This window comes from Cololabis saira, chromosome 17, assembly GCF_033807715.1.
Source record: "Cololabis saira isolate AMF1-May2022 chromosome 17, fColSai1.1, whole genome shotgun sequence".
Classification (NCBI taxonomy): Eukaryota; Metazoa; Chordata; class Actinopteri; order Beloniformes; family Belonidae; genus Cololabis; species Cololabis saira.
The window spans coordinates 1,362,401-1,383,319 of NC_084603.1; the positions used below are offsets into that span (position 1 = coordinate 1,362,401).

At 42.4% G+C, this 20,919-nt stretch overlaps 1 protein-coding gene across 2 annotated transcripts; it reads left to right on the plus strand.

Annotated features, from left to right (window-relative positions):
• Nucleotides 1–87: 87 nt before the first annotated feature.
• sncga (synuclein, gamma a) lies at nucleotides 88–15,115 on the plus strand. 2 transcript variants are annotated; one of them, XM_061744863.1, is made up of 6 exons: nucleotides 90–384; nucleotides 7,878–7,919; nucleotides 8,598–8,725; nucleotides 9,688–9,717; nucleotides 10,554–10,607; nucleotides 14,820–15,115. In XM_061744863.1, exons 1-5 carry the CDS (start codon nucleotides 264–266, stop codon nucleotides 10,605–10,607), a joined length of 375 nt encoding a protein of 124 aa, XP_061600847.1. In that variant the 5' UTR covers nucleotides 90–263; the 3' UTR covers nucleotides 14,820–15,115. The 2 variants fall into 2 exon arrangements, with proteins under 2 accessions (XP_061600848.1, XP_061600847.1); XM_061744864.1 differs by lacking the exon at nucleotides 9,688–9,717 and having other exon boundaries at nucleotides 88–384.
• Nucleotides 15,116–20,919: the final 5,804 nt, after the last annotated feature.

Here is a 20,919-nt window from a genome sequence, read left to right on the forward strand (position 1 = left end):
TAACTCTCCATCCCTCCCTCCCTCCCTCCCTCCCTCCTCCCTCATGACTCTCCATCCCTCCCTCCTCCCTCCTCCTCTCCCTCTCTCCGTCCCTCCCTCTCTCATCCTCTAGCAGAACGACCAGATCGCCGGCAGACGAGAAGACACAGCCGAGGAGGACGGAGCCAAAGGAGCCAAAGGAGCCAAAGGAAGGACGAGGAGAGAGAAACAGAAGAAGAACGGAGAGACAGACGGACGGAGGACGAGAGAACGAGTGAAGCACCATGGACGCTCTGAAGAAAGGATTCTCCATCGCCAAGGACGGAGTGGTGGCGGCCGCCGAGAAGACGAAGGCCGGGGTGGAGGAGGCGGCGGCCAAGACCAAGGAGGGGGTGCTGTACGTCGGTGAGAGGAGGATGGAGGGATGGAGGGATGGAGGGATGGAGGGATGATAGAGGGATGGAGGGATGATAGAGGGATGATAGAGGGATGGAGGGATGATGGAGTTAAACTGTAACATCAAACCAGAGTAAAAGAGAGAGAACAGACAGAAATCCAGGATGGAGGACGAGTTGTGTCATGGTGTAAAACTAAAATCTGATCATAAATTAACTGCAGCAGGTTTTTATTTAAAAAAAAGGGAAAGAAAAGCGAGGGAAGGGCGGAGGACGAGAGAGATTCAACACCAGGATGGAAGATTAGATCGTAAAGATGAGAAACTTTCCGTTTTTGCTTGAAGAGGACGCCATGAGACCAGAAACCAGAGAGATCGGAGACTAGGGACTAGGGAGACCAGAGACCAGAAACCAGAGACAGAGACCAGAGCAGACCTGCCAGACCGGACCCCTCTGGTCTCTGGTCTCTGGTCTCTTTTACGTTGGTTCCTAACGGTCGAACGGTCGAACGGTCGAACGGTCGATGTTGGCGGCACGTTAAAGACGTTCACCGTTCATGTTCTAAAATGACGCAACTTCTGCCTTGGGTTAAAACGTTCTTTAACCCCTTTGAATAACCGGAATTTGCTCATATTCCAGTTTTTAAAAACCCCAATATGAGCCCTGGGTTACTCCTTTTCTAACAGAACATTCGGTCATGTTTAGCCCAACAGAATATCCCCATCAAACGGAACAGGAATCTGTTTTCTGCACATGCTCTGTTCACAAGGAATCCTGGTCTTTTGAGTCCAGGAAGTTCTTATAAACACGGAGAAACCAAGACCAGGAGGAGACTAATCACTTCATAAATGTAAGGAAGGATATGAACATTTCTGCATTTGTAGACGCTAGAAAGTACCGGGATAGAAGATTTACTAAAAGGTAGGGCTGGACGATTTTGGACAAAAATAAAATCCCGATTTTTTTTCTCTGAAAACCCGATTTTCGATTTTGATTTTTTTGGTAAAACTACAAAAGACAATGGAATAAATTGTTTCAAATATTTTATCTTTATTTTTAAAGAAAAATAGCAAACAAATGTCCCTATTGGGAATGAAGTGCAATTGAAAGATCCTGTAAATCCTCCTTGAGTTTAGTAAAGTGACAACATTTACAATGTTCTTGACCAAACAAAGACTAGACGAGTTCTGTCTGTAATGCAGCTGCAAAAAAGGGACATCCATTTTCCCATTTTCCTTTTTTTAACATCGATTGTGATTCCGATTTAGATTTAAAATCGATTCATCGCACAGCCCTACTAAAAGCCCTACAAAAGTTGGTTGAAGCAGGATTTGTAGGAACGCCAGACCAGATCAAGCTCCACTGGAAGACGCTGGACTGGAAAACGTCAAAAATACCATTGTTGTTGTTGTGGATTTGGATACAGGAAGAAGGAGCAGAAATGATGGGAATTGTGTCATGATGTTCTCCGTGCATCGCTGGTTTGATCCAGATAAATGATTCATCACCATGGATACAGGGATAACCCTGTTAGCTCAGCATGGAAACACAATATTCCCAATGTTTTAGAAACCGGAATATTAGCAATAACCCCAATTTTGACTGCATGGAAACGTAGTCGGTAAGGGGCGTGGCCACCTCTAGATGAGGGGCGTGGCCACCTCTCTGCAGCCAATCAGGGAGACAGATCTCCGAACTTCTACGATTCCTGTTTTCTGCGGAGGAAAAGAGGGCGGGGCCTCAGAACAGCCAGCCAATAAGGACACAGCTGTCATCCACCACTCTGCGGATGAGAGGAGGGAAAGAAAGGAGGGAGGAGGGAAAGAAAGGGAGGGAGGAGGGAAAGAAGCTCTGAAATGTTAAAGCAGGGTGTGAAGATTCCTGCGTTAGATTTGAAGACGCTGGTCTTCAGAACGAAGGACGAACTCAACGAACCCAAACCTGGAGGAAAGGACTCGGGTCTGGATCCAGACCTGCACGTCCTCTAGTCCTGGTTTCAGTTACTAGTCCTGGTTTCAGTTACTAGTCCTTGTTTCAGTTACTAGTCCTGGTTTCAGTTACTAGTCCTGGTTCTAGTTACTAGTCCTGGTTTCAGTTACTAGTCCTGGTTCTAGTTCTACTAGTCCTGGTTTCAGTTACTAGTCCTGGTTTCAGCTCTACTAGTCCTGGTTCTAGTTCTACTAGTCCTGGTTTCAGCTCTACTAGTCCTGGTTCTAGTTCTACTAGTCCTGGTTTCAGCTCTACTAGTCCTGGTTTCAGTTACTAGTCCTGGTTTCAGTTCTACTAGTCCAGCAGCACAGTAGTCATGTGGAAGCAGCAGCGGGATGATCAGAGGGGGGGGGCCCGGGAACACAGGCCAGAACGCAGCTCCCGAGGCTCCGGCCTGCAAACATGCACAAAAGATAAAAAAGGGGGGCCGGCACAAGAAACTACAGGAACGATGGACAAAAATGATAGCTATGAGATATTTATAATAAATAAAAATGGTAATGGAGAAGAGAGGAAGAGGAGAGGAGAAGAAGGGTGAGAGGCACCGCCCAGCGGATCATGTCGGTCCCCCCTGCAGCATAGGCCTATAGCAGCATATCTACCACCAAGCTATATTTGAGACTAACTATTATAGTCTTGTTCTATAGCTGCAACTATGACTACTGACTCTAACACACTAGAGTTTACACTACCTAGAGATTTACCAACACCAGCTAGAGGTTTACTAAACACTAACTATAGGCTTTACTAAACAGAAAGGTTTTAAGTTTAGTTTTAAAGGTGGAGGTGGTGTCAGCCTCCTTAACCCAGATTGGAAGTTGGTTCCATAGTAATGGTGCCTGATAGCAGAACGCCCGCCCTCCAAATCTACATTTAGATACTCTAGGAACTACGAGTAAACCTGCACTCTGAGAACGGAGAGCTCTGCCAGGAACATAAGGCACTATCAGGTCTTGCAAATAATGCAGAGCTAAGCCGTTTTGGGCTTTATATGCAAGTAATAAAATTTTAAATTGGATTCTGAATTTTACGGGTAACCAATGGAGCGACGCTAACACTGGAGAGACGTGGTCTCTCCTGCTGATTCCTGTCAGTACTCGTGCTGCTGCATTTTGGATCAGCTGGAGCCTATTCAGCAAATTACTTGGACATCCTGCTAACAACACATTACAGTAATCCAGTCTAGAAGATACAAACGCATGAACTAGTTTTTCTGCATCACTCTGCGAGAGGACACATCCGTCCTTTATTCCCTCGTTTATCTGAGGAGAATACGACAGTTAAATGCTGCTCCGTTCTCTAGTTTATGTGTTTCCTGAAAACACATAAACAACAGAAAGTGCTGAACCACCGACGGCGTCGCGGCGTCGCCGGTGATTCAGGTCGTCTGAGGAGGGGAAGGGAAGAAAAGCCTAACGACGCCTTGGGTCACATGATCATGAAACAGTCCTTTCATAATGTTTGTCTTTGATTTTTTGTTATAAAAGGACTTTGAACGTATCTGTTCCTGCAGAACCGGGTCGGTCCAGTTCTGCTGCCGCGTTTGCCTTTGGGCTCAGTTAAGACTTAAACTCATAGTAGCAGCAGGGGCGTCAATGTTTGTTATATAACTACAAATGCAAATCAGAACAACATGATCGATTTCACTAGTTATTTTACACTGCAAAAACTCAAAATCTTAACAAGAATATTTGTCTTATTTCTAGTTAAAATGTCAAATTTTTAGTCAAAAGAATCTCATTACACTTAAAACAAGACTCAAAAAACAACCATTTTCACCTGTTTCAAGTAGATTTTCACTTAAAAAAAGTAGAACATTTTTTTTGCTTGTAATGAGAAGATAAATCTTGTTCCACTGGCAGATTTTTCTACTTATTTCAAGTGAAAATCTACTTGAAACAGGTGAAAATGGTCAAATAACAAGTTATTTTTCTGGTAATGACTCTTGTTTTAAGTGTAATGAGACTAAAAATGACTAAAAATGAGACATTTTAACTAGAAATAAGACAAATATTCCTGGTAAGATTTAGAGTTTTTGCAGTGAGTGAGACTGCATTTGAAAAAGTTCCAGTTTTCTTGACCACACAGATCAGATACATAAACTTCTGTGATGAGTATTTGCTGGACGTGTTGATTGATACTCTAGTTAATGTGACTCGTAACCTTGCCGTACCTTAGTAAGACTGAATTGACGCCACTGAGCAGCGGGAAGTTGCAGGTGACAGGTGCACAAAGAAAAAACTGCTTTAAAATGAACCAGAAAACATGTTTCATGTAAATGTACTTCATTTCTACAGCCCTTTCCAGCCTCCTCTAGCTGAGCCAAAGTGCTTTACAGAATAAAACATACAGAAATACAATATACAATCATAAGACAGAGCAAAAAATAAATAGAATAAAATAAAAAGAGTAAAAAGTGTGACAGAGGGAAGTGAGTGTGACAGGAGCTGTTACCATGGTAACAACTCCCCTCCCAGCGGCAGGAAGTGCCGTTGGGAGGGGAGTTGTTACCATGGTAACAGCTCCCCCTCCCAGCGGCAGGAAGTGCCGTGTGGCTCTGAGTAGAACGTCCCAATTAATGCATAAATACTACTGATATTTACTCAAAAGTGTGCCGAAATTAAGTATATTTTTTGAGTTTATACTGTTTAGTTTGGCATTTTGGACGCACCGATGGTTTGAGGATGTCAGCCCTGCCAGGCTCACGCACCGATAAAAGCTCCGATAAATAGGGCGGGGCAAGGCCGTTGAGGGCTTTAGAAACTAACATTAAAGTTTAAAATCAATTCTAAAATGGACAGGAAGCCGATGGAGTGAATAGAGGGACGGAGTGATGTACTCTCGTCTTTTAGTGTTTGCTAACAGACGGGCAGCTGCTTCTGCACTAGCTGAAGGCTAACAGAGACTTGGAGACGCTAACATATGTAGCATTACAATAGTCTGATCTGGAACTGATTAGAGCGGGAACAGCTTTCTCCAGGTCGGGACGATTTAAAGAAAATGGGTAACTGATAAAAACTTGTCCTAATGACGCAGTGGTGTAAAGTAACGAAGTACAAGTACTTCGTTATTGTACTTAAGTAAGATTTTTGAGAATTTGTACTTTTATTGATACTTTCATTTTTCTGTACTTTTACTTTTACTTTGTTACATTTTCAAGGAAAAAATCGTACTTTTAATCCGCTATATTTAAAATTGGACACGTCGGCTACAAATTAAAGTCTTACATTAAATGAAAATGTAGGCTATTGTCGTGAGAACAGCACAGCGGGGGCTGATTTATGGTTCCGCGTTACACCGGCGCAGAGCTACGGCGTAGGGTCCGCGGCGACGCGCACCCTACGCCGTAGCCTACGGCGTAGGGTCTGCGTCGATTTAACGTGGAACCATAAGGCGGACGGGAAGGAAGGGGGGCGAGTGGATTGCCCGTGATTGCCCGGCGGCGGCTCCGTGACGAGACACCTGGGGCGGACGGGGAGACTCGGCCTCCCCGTACGGTACGTGTCGCCGCGTACCCTACGCCGTACGTTGGTGTAACGCGGAACCATAAATCAGCCTTGAGCGGCAGCGGCAGCGAGCGGAGAGACAAATAGAGATCCAGAGAAAGACAGAGAAACAGACAGAGATACAGACTGAGAAACAAATGGACGGACGGATAGACAGAAGGACGGAGAGACAGACAGAGGGAGAGATAGAAGACAGACAGAGTTCCTCCTCTTCTCAGCTCCATCACAGTTTCCTGCTGGATGAAAACAGCTCTGAGTTTCTGGATCAGCTGACGCTGAATCACAAAGACTCTTGTGTCGACCGTCACATGCCGACCAGCAGGCCGACAACCGGGCCGCCCGCCAGGCCGCCCTCGGACTGAATTATCTCCAGAATCTGGACCTGGACCAGGACCAGCAGGGCTGGCCGGGCTGCAGTCCCTGTGGGGGCCACCAGAGGGCCCCATGATCATGTGACCTGTCTGAATCAGGGAGATTCCTGGAGCTGCTGCTCCGTCTGTCCTGGAACCAGGGCCGCCGCGAGGGGTTTTCGAACCGTGCGACCGCACGGGGCCTCGCGCTATGGGCGTTTTTTTTTGTTTTTTTTTCTTCCTTTTTTCCCCTTATAAATATCAACAGTCATGTTCCATTACAGACCTAAATGTGTACTAGTCTGTGCATATCAATAAATATATGTGCAATGATGCGCGTGTCTGTTGTTCAATACAACTGATCAGACCAAGCGCAGACACAAGCTGCTCTGATCCAGACGGTGGAGTTGGAACAAACTGTCACACAATGTCGAGAGAACGAGACAGATTCAGGAAATTTCCATCAGGGGATGAAAAAAGAAAAAAACTAAAGAAAATGGAAGAGTTTAGTGCCTCTCTGAAAGGCTCGGCCTGGAACCATGGATCAATAATTCAGATGTTCAGCAAAAACCAGACTCAGAGTCAGCTGACTGCCCCCCCCCAAACCCCCAGGACCTGGACCAGGACCAGGACCAGGACCAGGACCAGGACCAGGACCAGGACCTGGTCTGTGCTGGTGGGGGCCGGTTTCACACCAAAACCCTCTAGAAAGAGTCAACAGACGCCACAGGAACATGTGAATGTTTCATGAAGAGACAGAGATGTTGATCCTCTGGAGGGAATCGCTGAGGATTCTGGGAGTTTTCCTGCAGCCTTCTGAATCTTTAGAGTAGTAAAGTTCATCTTATCATCCCATCTTATTTACTGACAGGTTTTTAGGGGGGGCAGTAGTCAGGAAACCGGCCGTGGGCTAAGGACGAGCTAAAGTACGAGCTAAAGTACGAGCTAAAGTACGAGCTAAAGTACAAGCTAAAGTACGAGCTAAAGTACGAGCTAAAGTACGAGCTAAAGTACGAGCTAAAGTACAGGCTAAAGTACGAGCTAAAGTACGAACTAAAGTACAGGCTAAAGTACGAGCTAAAGTACGAGCTAAAGTACAAGCTAAAGTACGAGCTAAAGTACGAGCTAAAGTACAGGCTAAAGTACGAGCTAAAGTACAGGCTAAAGTACGAGCTAAAGTACGAACTAAAGTACGAGCTAAAGTACAGGCTAAAGTACGAGCTAAAGTACAAGCTAAAGTACGAGCTAAAGTACGAGCTAAAGTACGAGCTAAAGTACGAGCTAAAGTACGAACTAAAGTACGAGCTAAAGTACAGGCTAAAGTACGAGCTAAAGTACGAGCTAAAGTACAGGCTAAAGTACGAGCTAAAGTACGAGCTAAAGTACAAGCTAAAGTACGAGCTAAAGTACAGGCTAAAGTACAGGCTAAAGTACGAGCTAAAGTACGAGCTAAAGTACAGGCTAAAGTACAGGCTAAAGTACGAGCTAAAGTACGAGCTAAAGTACGAGCTAAAGTACGAGCTAAAGTACGAGCTAAAGTACGAGCTAAAGTACGAGCTAAAGTACGAGCTAAAGTACGAGCTAAAGTACGAGCTAAAGTACGAGTTCTGCTGAGTTTGTTCTCGTCTGGTTCTGATCGACTTCTGGATGTTTTTCAGGAAACAAGACGATGGAGGGAGTGGTGACGGGAGTAAACACAGGTGAAGGAGGCTAACACGGAGCTAACATGCAAGCTAATATACATGCTAAGATGCAAGCTAATATACAAGCTAACGTAAACCTAATATAAAAGCTAACACACAAGCTAAACTACAAGCTAACATACCATCTAACATGCAGGCTAACATAAAGTTAATATACAAGCTAACACACAAGCTAAAATGCAAGTTAATATGGAAGCTAACATATAAGTTAACGTACAAGCTAACATGAAGCCAATATACAAGCAACATACAAGCTAATATACAAGCTAACATACAAGCGAATATACAAGCTAATATTAAAGCTAACACAAGCTAACATGCAAGCGAAGGTGAAAGCTAATATACAAACTTACAGAAAAGCTAGTATGGAAGCTAATATACAAGCTAACATACAAACATTTTCCCCCTCACTTCCACGGTAAAGTACCAGTTTTCTGCAGCAAATGTTTTCAGACGAGTTGCAGCTCTCAATCATTTTATGATTTTACAATTGGTTCAAAAGTTGTTGTAATAAAACACTTCAACTATGACTGAAGCAAATATCTGAATGAAAACACCGACTTTGTTCATCTTAAATGTAATGATCAACAAAATACAGTTGAAAAAAAATACATTTAAGTTTAATTATTTTTCTGGGATTTTATTTCTAAATGTTTCCGTGTTTCCTGTCGTTAGTGTCGCAGAAGTCGACCGACCAGGCTAACGTAGCAGCGGACGCCGCGGTGGCGGGAGCTAACGAGGTTGCCCAGGCAACGGTGGAGGGGGCGGAGTCTGTGGCGGTCGCCAGCGGATTCGTCAGCACGGTAAGAGACGCGTCATGTGACGTCATGTTTGTTTACTCTCTTTAAAACTATTTTAAGGAAAACATTGATTTAAAATTTAAAAAAAAACTAAAAACTAAAAAAATAATTCTTCTGATTTTCTGTCATATATTTAACAGTCTAGAAAAAGGAGCATATTTAATATGTACTTTAATATTTTAATTCCTTTCTGGTTGATTGCTAATTCCTTCATTAACTATCATTGGCCACGGTTACATGATGTTTCTTAATTCAGAATTAGTTATTCCGAATTAAGTAATTCCGAATTAAACTATTTTCCTTTGAGTTTACATGGAAATAGTAATTCTGAATTCAGGTTTACATGGAAAACACGTTTGATCGGCTTTAATTTCATTTTAATTTGTATGTTTCCTGTTTCCATGTGTTCTTTTAATGATTTCTATTTATTAAATAAATGGTCTCTGCTCTTGACCAGCGTTTACTGCTGCTGCATCTGGAAACTTTGTTAGGAAAACCAGCCCAGCGGAATATAAGATCATGGAGACAGACGGGCGAGGGAACGAGCAGAAAGAAAGACTTATTATACTTAAAGCAGAAAGATTTATTTATTTATTTTTATTTAATTTATTTATTTATTTTTTCTTTTCTATTATTTCTTTTAATTTCATTTTATTATTTTATTTCATTTTTTTTATTCATTTTTTTTTCTTTGAATGAGTGTAAACATGATCGCAGAATTATTCTATTCAGATTTAAAATCAGAATAAACCAGCCACTTCGGAATTAAGTTTAATTCGGAATGGCCATTTTCATTCAGAATTAGGTGTTTACATGGTCATTTTTACTAATTTTAAATCGGATTTAATTTTAATTCTGAATTAAAGAGGAATTAAACTTCCCGTGTAAACGCACTCACTGTGTTGATAATGTTGATTGTTTTGTTGTCTGTTGTTCATGAACCTCTGCTGATTGGCCGAGAGCAGGAGGAGGCGGGACCAGTGACGACTGAGGAGGTGCCTGATTGGTCGGGGGGGAGGAGGGGGCGGGGCATGATGCTAGCTGCTAACTCCCTCTAACAGCATGACCAGCCCCCGGGTCTCGCACTCAGAAGGCACGCCGGTTTCCCCCAGTGTCCAGCCGCGGTACTGCAACAGAAAATCCCATGGGACCAGAAAGCTTTTTTCCCATAGACCGCAATAGTAAAAGATCGTCCTCTAAAACTGTTCACAGGAACCTCCAGCTGGAATCACCGGCAATTACTAATCTTTGTATTCTATATTTTTAAGTCATGGACTTTATATCCGTCAAAAATGTTTTATAACGGCCAGAAAAGTCAGAGATTTTTTCGGCGTATGCGCTGGCTGAGCAGAATGCATTGAAATGAATGAGCGGCCATTTTCAATCTCCCATCCAGTTCTATAATACATCCATGGTATTAACCAGCATCGGCTAAACGCCACCGCCTTTTTCTTCTTCTTCTTCTTCTTCTTCTTCTTCTTCTTCTTCTTCTTCTTCTTCTTCTTCTTCTTCTTCTTCTTCTTCTTCTTCTTCTTCTTCTTCTTCTTCTTCTTCTTCTTCTTCTTCTTCTTCTTGGTGCAAATGGGCGGAGCAAACAGGCCTGTAAACCAGCTGGACACGCCCACTTTAGCTCAGTTAGCCTGGTAGCCTCGCCCTATGCTAACCTATGCTAACTAACCCCTGATGCTAATTAATCTGATTTGATTGATTCTGATCAGATCCATCCAAACATCCTCATCTCAAGCGTTGGCTCCTGAACCGGCATTAGCATCATTAGCATCATTAGCATCGCTAGCTCTGGTTCTGATACTAACTCTCACCTTTTCTGCAGGTGGACCAAACCAAAACAGCGGCGGGGGGGGAGTCGGACCCGGCGCCGCAGTAGGTGAGAACCAGGAGTTGAAATATCCAAACAAACTAGCAATGAAACCGTCTGGATTTCACCAGCAGGTTTTACTACGATGGAAAATAATAAATAATAAATTCAGCCTCGTGATGTCCCAGTGAGGAACGATAGAGCAACACTGAGTAGGAGGAACTCTACGGAAGAGAATCAGGGCCATGCAGGAGAAAAATATTTATTTTTTATTGTGCACTTTGAGAAAAAAGTCGAAATGTCGAGATTGATGCTCAAATACAATTTCAAGAAAAAAGTCAGAATTTCGCCTTTTTTCTCAACATTTCAACTTTTTTCACGAAATTTTGACTTTTTTCTCGAAATTGTACTTCAACATTAATCTCGACATTTTGACTTTTTTCTCGACATTTCCACTTTTTCTCGAAGTCGTAATGAAAAAAAAATCTTCCTCCTCTAAAATCTTATTTCTATTTTTCTCCCGCCTGGCCCTGATTCTCTTCCGTAGCAGATCTGTGTTCATGGAAGACTGGACGGTGAAACTAATGTGATCAATTACACGTCTAATGGATGGGACTGGAGAAATACTTCTAGTGGATGATTTTAATGCAGAATATAACACTAATAGTCTAGACGGATTTCAGAAAAAAGGCCTTTTATAAGAAGTAAGGAGCATTTATGGGTACAAGTCGGGAACCGGCCTACCTTACATATTTCAAGGGTGCTGAGCCCAAAAAAACTGGTACCCGAGTGAAATTTTGAGTTTTTGACCTTCTAATTTGCATATTAAAATGGCCGCCAAATTGCCCATCTTGCACAGTTATTAGACCATTTCCTCCTTTTTTCTTGTAAGTAGGCAATCAAGATGAGGAGATTGATCGATTTCTAGATCGATAGTCAAGGGTCAAACAAGGATATAGTGGAGGCTCAGTGCCTTTTTTATGTATATATATATATATATATATATGCCAAATACCAACTTTTAAGGTGAAATTAAGCATTATTTGTGTCATTTTTTAAGGCCGACATAAATATTAAATAAAAGTTACTCTGAAATCTTCCCTGTTGATATGACATATGATGTACACAATATTATATGATAACAAAGAAAAAAATCCATTGCAAGTTGTCTGGGATTTCATGTTTTTTTTTTTTTTTTTTTGGCAAATCAAGCATTTGTTCTCTAAATTCTCTAAAAACCCAGGTAGAAAGGGACAAATATTCAAAAAGAGACCACCATGAAACGTACCAAGTTGAATATTTAGATCAGTACATAGCATGGTCAGTCCCATCGCTGAGGACCTTTTGCCTGAGGTGAATTAACAGCAAAGAGGATCGTAACAGTTTCACACACTTTGGTACCTACAGCCACCTGCAGCCACCTTTAGCCACCTGCAGCCACCTACAGCCACCCATAGCCACTTATAGCCACCTGCAGCCACCTATAGCCACCTGCAGCCACCTATAGCCACCTGCAGCCACATATAGCCACCTGCAGCCACCTACAGCCACCTATAGTCACCTGCAACCACCTACAGCCACCTATAGTCACCTGCAGCCACCTACAGCCACCTATAGTCACATGCAGCCAACTACAGCCACCTATAGCCACCTGCAGCCAACTACAGCCACCTATAGCCACCTGCAACCACCTACAGCCACCTACAGCCACCTGCAACCACCTACAGCCACCTATAGCCACCTGCAGCCACCTATAGCCACCTGCAGCCACCTGTAGCCACCTATAGTCACCTGCAGCCACCTATAGCCACTTGCAGCCACCTATAGCCACCTGCAACCACCTATAGCCACCTGCAGCCACCTGTAGCCACCTATAGTCACCTGCAGCCACCTATAGCCACCTATAGCCACCTATAGCCACCTGCAGCCACCTATAGCCACCTGCTACCACCTACATTCACCTATAGCCACCTGCAGCCACCTGCAGCCACCTATAGCCACCTGCAACCACCTATAGCCACCTGCAACCACCTATAGCCACCTGCAGCCACCTACAGCCACCTATAGCCACCTGCAACCACCTATAGCCACCTGCAGCCACCTATAGCCACCTGCAACCACCTATAGCCACCTGCAGCCACCTACAGCCACCTATAGTCACCTGCAGCCACCTATAGCCACCTGCAACCACCTATAGCCACCTACAGCCACCTATAGTCACCTGCAACCACCTACAGCCACCTATAGTCACCTTCAGCCACCTGCAACCACCTATAGGCACCTGCAGCCACCTATAGGCACCTGCAGCCACCTATAGGCACCTGCAGCCACCTATAGCCACCTGCAACCACCTACAGCCACCTATAGTCACATGCAGCCAACTATAGCCACCTACAGCCACCTACAGCCACCTGCAACCACCTACAGCCACCTATAGTCACATGCAGCCAACTACAGCCACCTATAGCCACCTGCAACCACCTACAGCCACCTACAGCCACCTGCAACCACCTACAGCCACCTATAGTCACATGCAACCACCTGCAACCACCTATAGCCACCTGCAGCCACCTATAGCCACCTGCAACCACCTATAGCCACCTGCAGCCACCTACAGCCACCTATAGCCACCTGCAACCACCTATAGCCACCTGCAGCCACCTATAGCCACCTGCAACCACCTATAGCCACCTACAGCCACCTATAGTCACCTTCAGCCACCTGCAACCACCTATAGGCACCTGCAGCCACCTATAGGCACCTGCAGCCACCTATAGGCACCTGCAGCCACCTATAGCCACCTGCAACCACCTACAGCCACCTATAGTCACATGCAGCCAACTACAGCCACCTATAGCCACCTGCAACCACCTACAGCCACCTACAGCCACCTGCAACCACCTGCAGCCACCTATAGCCAAATGCCGAAAATCGGGGCTGTTATGCACTGCAATGTGTACATGTCAGAGTGATGACCAATGTCCTTGTTTAAATGTGGAGTTGTAGTCCTCAAGCATACCAATGCAATGGGTAACCAAAGAACGTGGAAAAGGACTGCAGAAAGAAATAATAATCAAAATGAAATTCCAAAGACAAATGGACAAACTAGAAAGGTATACAAACAATTTACCAAAACAAGTGACCTATGGAACTTACAGAAGAAGACAGATGAAAGCAAAGCAATTCAGCTAGAAACATGAAAGAAAATATACAGAAACAAGATGTGATCTGTAGAACTGTTCAAGGGAAGTTTCATGTTTTTTTTTCCCTATTCACTCGATTTTTCGATGTTTGAATTAAGAGCATTATGCTTTGTTTGCATAAAAAAATGAATTCTCAGACAACTTGCAATGGTGTTTTTCTTAATTATTATGTAATATGGAATACATCACATATCATATACACACTGGGAACATTTAAGAGTGATATTGACTGAATATTTATGTCGGCCTTAAAAATGACACAAATAATGCTTAATTTCACCTTAAAAGTTGGTATTTTGCATATATATATACATAAAAAGGCACTGAGCCTCCACTATATCCTTGCTCTGACCCTAGACTATAGATCTAGACACTTAATTCATCATCTTTGAATGCCTACTTACAAAAAAACTTGGGGAAAATGGTCCAACGACTGAGCAAGACAGGCAGTTTGGCGGCCATTTTGATATGCAAATTAGAAGGTCAAAAACTCAAAATTTTGCTCGGGTACCGTTTTTTTTGGATTCAGCACCCTTGAAATATGTAAAGTAGGCCGGTTCCCGACTTGTACCCATAAATGCTCCTTACATTCACTTTTTGGTACTTCCCGTCTAGTCTATAATTGCTCCATTGAGATCTACAACTTCTCTTGCCTTTTGGTGAAATGCTGCCACCAAGTGGTCAGAAGAGGTATCGCTACATACAGTAGAGACCCCCGTGTGTTCAGGGTGGAATGTTCTTAAAGTTTTTTTTAGATAGTTCTTACACTGACACGTTTTTAAGGAGGAATGTTTTTAGACTGACCTGTTTTTAAGGTGGATTTTCTTAGAATTAAATTTTTCTATGGTGGTATGTTCTTAAACTGACATGTTCTTAAGGAGGAATGTTCTTAGAATGAACATGTTTTTAAGGTGGAATGTTCTTAAAGTGTTTTTAAGGAGGAATGTTCTTAGAATGAACATGTTTTTAAGATGGAATGTTCTTAGAATGAACATGTTTTTAAGGAGGAATGTTCTTGGATTGACCTGTGTGGAATGTTTTGAGGGAACCTCTCCTTATTTTCTTCTTCTTCCCCCAGGCTGATCGTCGTCCCTGAGAGAAGAAGAAACCTGTGTGCTGTGTTTTACCTGACGACCCCTAACCTCCCTGACGTTGCCGTGGTTACAGGCCCCGCCCCCTAACATCCCTGACGTTGCCATGGTTACAGGCCCCGCCCCCTGGGTTACAGGCCCCGCCCCCTAACCTCAGACGTAATAACAGACTTTAACTGCATGCTGCTTCAGAATCACCTGAAGAGACTAAACTAAACTCCCCACTAACCACAACTCACCTCTTTGTTTTATAAACGTGGCTGAAATAAAGTTTGAATTCTGACGTCTGGCCTCCTTCCTGCTTCTGATCCATCCATCCATCAATCCATCAATCAATGTTTATTTGTACAGAACTTTTAAAGCAGCTCAACGTAACTTTCAGCTTTTCTGAGTTTGGCGGCATCTTTTGGACAAAAGTGGTAGTGTTTTACCAGAAAGAACACTACGTTTCCCATGATGCACCAGCGGTACTGCCGGAAAACTCCTGTCCCGTCGCTGCATTTGTTTTGAGAGAAGACGGGACGCTTTTCTGTTTCACCAAGTGAACAGACGGAACGCAAAAAAAAGATGTTAAACTGCTGGAAAGGAACTGGAATTTACCGGGATACCTTAAACAAGGAAGCCAGGGAGCGGTATATGGAGAAAATAATGATTAATAACGGTCTGGATCCATATGAAATCCCTACTGAAGGATGGAGCTCCTCGTCGGAGCTGCAATCTTTAGAAGGATTTACTGCCGCAGTTCTGCACAACCCACGTCTTACTACCTTGTTTAGGAGTGTTTGGCAGCTGCTTTGGTAAATGTTTGACTCGCCATGTGTTTCAATAAATAAGTATAATAGTACAATATACAGTACATGTTTTGTATTACTCTTACTTCTCTTTTCTTTTTTTTGACTGCTATATTATGAAGAGGCTCCGAGGCGTGAGCAATATTTTTGTTTTCCGCGTGAGATTATTTTTTTCCTCTACAGCTACAAATAGAGTTAATATATTTTCCTCAACAAACTAGTTTTATCTGAAGATTGGGGTTAATTGCACCGCAGAGAGCTGGCCAGCAACTGCGTTTAGCTGGAGAAGTGGGGAATAAAACCTGTGTTTTGATCCGACCCGGTCTGTGTGAGTGTTTGTGGTTTACTGTGTGGAAGGTTATGTTTGGTCGTTACAGCCGCGATCCAACCGAGCCAACGACTCTTTCACTCTTTTACTTTGTTATATCAGATACTTGGCCTGTGTCCTTCTGCCTCCGAGCAGGAAAGCGTTGAAAAGTTAAACCATTAGGATCTTTTCCCCACGTCTGTTATGTGGAGCTGCTGCAGCCATAACGCAGCAACAGGTTCTGCTGAGCTCTGCGCTCCACGCCCCGCCCATTTTCATCTCGACTACGAATGGGGAAGGAGGGGGAAGTGACGTATGCCGTAAAGCAGTCAAAGTCGTAACGATTTGTAGTTTTTTAGTGTGGAAGGGTTCCTACCATGCTCCTCAAAGTTACATAGTGCCAGTGAAGGCGATACAGACCCCTCAGACCATGACAGAGGTTCATTAAACCTGTTGGAAGTTGATGTACCATCACAATGACTCTGGAAATATGATATTAAGGTGGAAAAGTTACATAGTGCTGCTTTAAAGGGATTGTGACATGAAAAACACATTTTTCTTGATTTTTTGTGTTTAGTTGGGTGTTGTAGTGGCTATTTGTCCTCCCAAGGCGAATTATAACAAAGTAAATAAATAAATCAAAATATTCAACTCAAAGTATCAAACTATAATAATCAAACGGCCACTGAGACACCTAGGGAGTGGATTTACGCAGGATACAGAAAGTCCATTGTCCAGGCAAAAATATAGTTTCCAATGGTTTATTTTCCTGGCAAACAAACGAACAAAGATCTTTGACGCCTCTCTTGCCCTGGTAAAAAACCATCTGCCCTCCCAGGTGCCCGGCTCACCTGTGTCTGCCAACCCATATATGTAATCTCACCTGGTGCGCTCCAGCTACCCAGTACCTTCAAAATAAAACATGGTTAAGTAACAAAATAAACTTAATCAATACTAAATATCATAAACAAATTAAAAGTGTATTCCCAAAACTAAAACCACAAAAACTAACTAAATAATAAATGATTAAATAATACAAAGTGACAAATAGCTCCTACAGGTGTCTTGACATCAATTACACCCAAAAAAAAAAGAACTTTTAACATTCAGTGTATTGTGTGCTTTTTGGGAGTTTCCGCATAATCAGAAATATAATAATCAGATCAGACGAGACAACCCGCAGAATTTAAGCATATTACTAAGCGAAGGAAAAGAAACTAACAAGGTTTCCCTCAGTAGCGGCGAGCGAAGAGGGAAGAGCTCAGCGCCGAATCCCCGTCCGAGCGGCGGGCGTGGGAAATGTGGCGTACGGAAGACCGCTTGCCCGGTGTCGGTCGGGGGCCTGAGTCCTTCTGATCGAGGTTCAGCCCGTGGACGGTGTGCAAGACAAGGCAATGATTGACAGGAAAGGGGGAAAAGGACGCGTTTATCACAGGCAAAAAACACCGTCATAAAAAAAGCCAGGAATGGAGTACTGGAGTGAAGTTTTTCTTGTTACACCTTTTAGACACATTTGAGGGATGTTGGCCAAGACTTTTCATAGTGTTAAAAGCATGTTAAAAATTATGTCACAATACCTTTAAAACCACCGTTGACCAAAGTCCAGCTCCAATCAAATAAAAACGACTCAGTAAATGTTTCCTGTAACTCAGAAGTCTCTAGTTTCTCTACAGACCACCAGGTCTAGATCCAGACCTAGGACTACATTTAAACTTTCATTTTAACTTCTCTCCTCCAAATGTTCATCATTTCTATTTTAGTGTTTTGTTTTGTTAATAATAAACATGTCACAAGTGTGGATGGAGAGAAGAGGCGTTACCATAGTAACCATAGCAACAGGAACAATGTCTGCTCTGTTTGTGTCATTAACACTTATGACTCGTATTAATATCCAGTTCACACGCACGCACACACACACGCACACACACACACACACACACACACACACGCACACACGCACACACACACACACGCGCACACGCGCACACGCGCACACGCGCACACACGCACACACACACACACACACACACACGCACACACGCGCACACACGCACGCACGCACACACGCACACGCACACGCACACGCACACGCACACGCACACGCACACACACACACACACACACACACACACACACGCACACACACACACACACACACACACACACACACACACACACACACACACACCTGTCCTCTCGGCCAATCACAGAGCAGCCTGATACCTGATACCGGAGCCGCCGGTCTGACGGGTCCAGAGGAACCATGAGAACCTGCTCAGGTGTTTCTGGATCCACCTGGACCCCACCCAGGACAGGTGGGGTAGGCCCCGCCCCCGAGGCCCCGTGACCGGGCCCTCTGCAGCTGGTGCAGCCTCGTCTCTCCAGGCTGCAAAATAAATCCCCGTCTCATTAACAGAGCCTACACATTCCCAACAACGGGGCTTACAAGCATTTATTTATTTATTCTTTATTTCATTCATTGATAAACTAAAACAACAAAAAATGTAATATAAACACAAACGTTCCTAAAGTCTGAATGAAAGGGAGCAGAAAGAAGAATCACAATCACAATCATCTTTATTCTCCAAGTTTGAACATTGACCGACAAGGAATTTAACTCCGGTAATTTCGCTCACTGAACCAGATTTAAAAGTAGCAACAGTAAATAAACAAATGTGGAACTTATTAACATTTATACAATTAAAAAACTGAAAGGTGCAGCAGAATGAGGTAGAAGCATCTTATTTAATCTGTTCCTTTTTACCAAGAAATCAATTTACAAAGAACGTAAATTAAAAAACAACAACCAAGTAAAGAAAAAACTAAAATAAAATAAAATATCTGCCGACACAGACACAAACATTCCTTTTTAGTTCCTAAATTACAATTCAGTTAATATCATTCAAACAACAATCTTTAAACCTTTCATGACGATGGGTATGTCAATCAAACTTAACTAACATATTCATTCTATTTCCTTAACATTCTGGCTTTAATTGTTCTTTTGAATGTAATGTTTGATTTGATTCTTTGGTTTCTTTATTCAGATTGTTCCATATTAACTGATTTATTTCACAGAAACACAACGTTCCATCAGTTTAGTCCTGAATCTTGGTTTTTTAAACATCTCTGTTCCTTTTAAATTAAACTTGCTTTCTCGTCGAGTCTTACCAGATATAAGAGCAGAACATTACAGACTATTAGAGGTCGTGAAAGATCATTCTCAAATTTGTTAAAATCATAATACCATTGTTCGTAATAATGATGTTTATTTGCAGCAGGAAACGTATAATTGACTCAGGAGTGTAACCGGTTCTCTCTCGCTGCAGGAACACTTTAAAACATGTTTGAAAGAAGAGAAGAGGTGAAATATTTAAGACTTAATTTCTACAAAGGGTTATTTGAATTTTTTAAAACCTGTTTTGTTGACCTTTTTTTTTTTTAAATAAATTATATTTTTCGGACTTTATAGATCTATCCCAGCAAGTTATTCATCAACAAGCAGCAGCACCTACGACGGAGTATTAGGGCCAAATTTAGACAAAAAAAAAAAAAAGGAAATTACGAGAATAAAGTCATAATGTTGCGAGAATAAAGTCGTAATATTACGAGGATAAAGTCGATAAAGTCGTAATTTATGAGAATTAAGTCGTAATATTACGAGAATAAAGTCGTAATATTATGAGAATAAAGTCGTAATATTATGAGAATAAAGTCGTAATATTACGAGAATAAAGTCGTAATATTACAAGAGTAAAGTGTTAATTTATGAGAACTCTAACAGGAAGAGTGTGTTAAAATGTTGAATATTGAGCATCTTGTGAAGTTATATTTATATATTTATAATATATTTAATATTACGATTTTATTCTCATAATATAACGACTCTATTCTCATATTATTATGACTTTATTTTCGTAATTTCCTTCTTTTTTTTTTCTTAGTTTGGCCCTAATACTCCGTCGTAGCGACCTGCACTGTTTGACACACAATCTAAAGCGTTTGATTGTATTTATCAGCACCAAAGATAGTGGAAACCACTACAATTAATGATATAATATGACAAAGTCCAACATGAATGAACATGATGAATCTCTGCTAAAAACGTGGTTCATCTCCGATCAAGGTGGACAAAATATGAGTCTATCTTGGCCAATTTGGCTTTTTCTTGCTCCTTTTTTCTTTTTCTTTGCTTTTCATAGGCTGCAGGATTAATTACTGTGTTGATGAGTGATTCATGATGACGTTGATGACGAATGATTTCACCCAAAATACATTTGGAGATTAAAGCTGCAAGCAGCGTTGATCGGGCCCTCGCACTCCTGGCCAACGCCCCTCCCTCCAGGTCCCCCCAAAAAGAGAATATTCAAAATACGATAAATGTAAAAAAAAAAAATTAAACAAGATTTATCTTCTTATTACAAGCAAAAAAATCTTGTTCCACTGGCAGATTTTTCTACTTATTTTAAGTGAAAATTTACTTGAAACAGGTGAAAATAGTTGTTTTTTTTCCAGTGATGAGTCTTGTTTTAAGTGTAATGAGATTTCTTTTGACTAAAATGAGACATTTTAACTAGAAATAAGACAAATATTCTTGTTAGGATTTTGAGTTTTTGCAGTGATCCATTTTACTTTTACTACATTTGGAGATTATACTCGGAATTATTGTTTTAATGTTAATTGAGTGTGAAAATCTCTGCACAACATATTATACAATGCTTTATACCTAATATGAACCAAGTGGTGCCACAAAAATAATAAAAAAAATCTCTCGAATCTCTGCGTCATGGCTGATTTATGGTTCTGCGTTACACCAACGCAGAGCCTACGGGGTACGGATCGCGTCACCGCGTACCCTACGCCGTAGGCTCTGCGTCGATTTAACGCGGGACCATAAATCAGGCTGAAGTCTCTGCTCCTGCAGACTCATCAGATTCCTCAGGAGGGAGGAACGCACATGCGCACACGCCCCGACGCCCAGACCTGTGA

Excerpts from the sequence above, each read along its gene's own strand:
- sncga (XM_061744863.1), top strand. The coding sequence starts at position 264 with ATGGACGCTCTGAAGAAAGGATTCTCCATCGCCAAGGACGGAGTGGTG. Across the intron at positions 385-7,877 it reads GGAGGGGGTGCTGTACGTCG|GAAACAAGACGATGGAGGGA; the intron begins GTGAGAGGAGGA and ends GATGTTTTTCAG. Across the intron at positions 9,718-10,553 it reads GACCAGTGACGACTGAGGAG|GTGGACCAAACCAAAACAGC; the intron begins GTGCCTGATTGG and ends CCTTTTCTGCAG.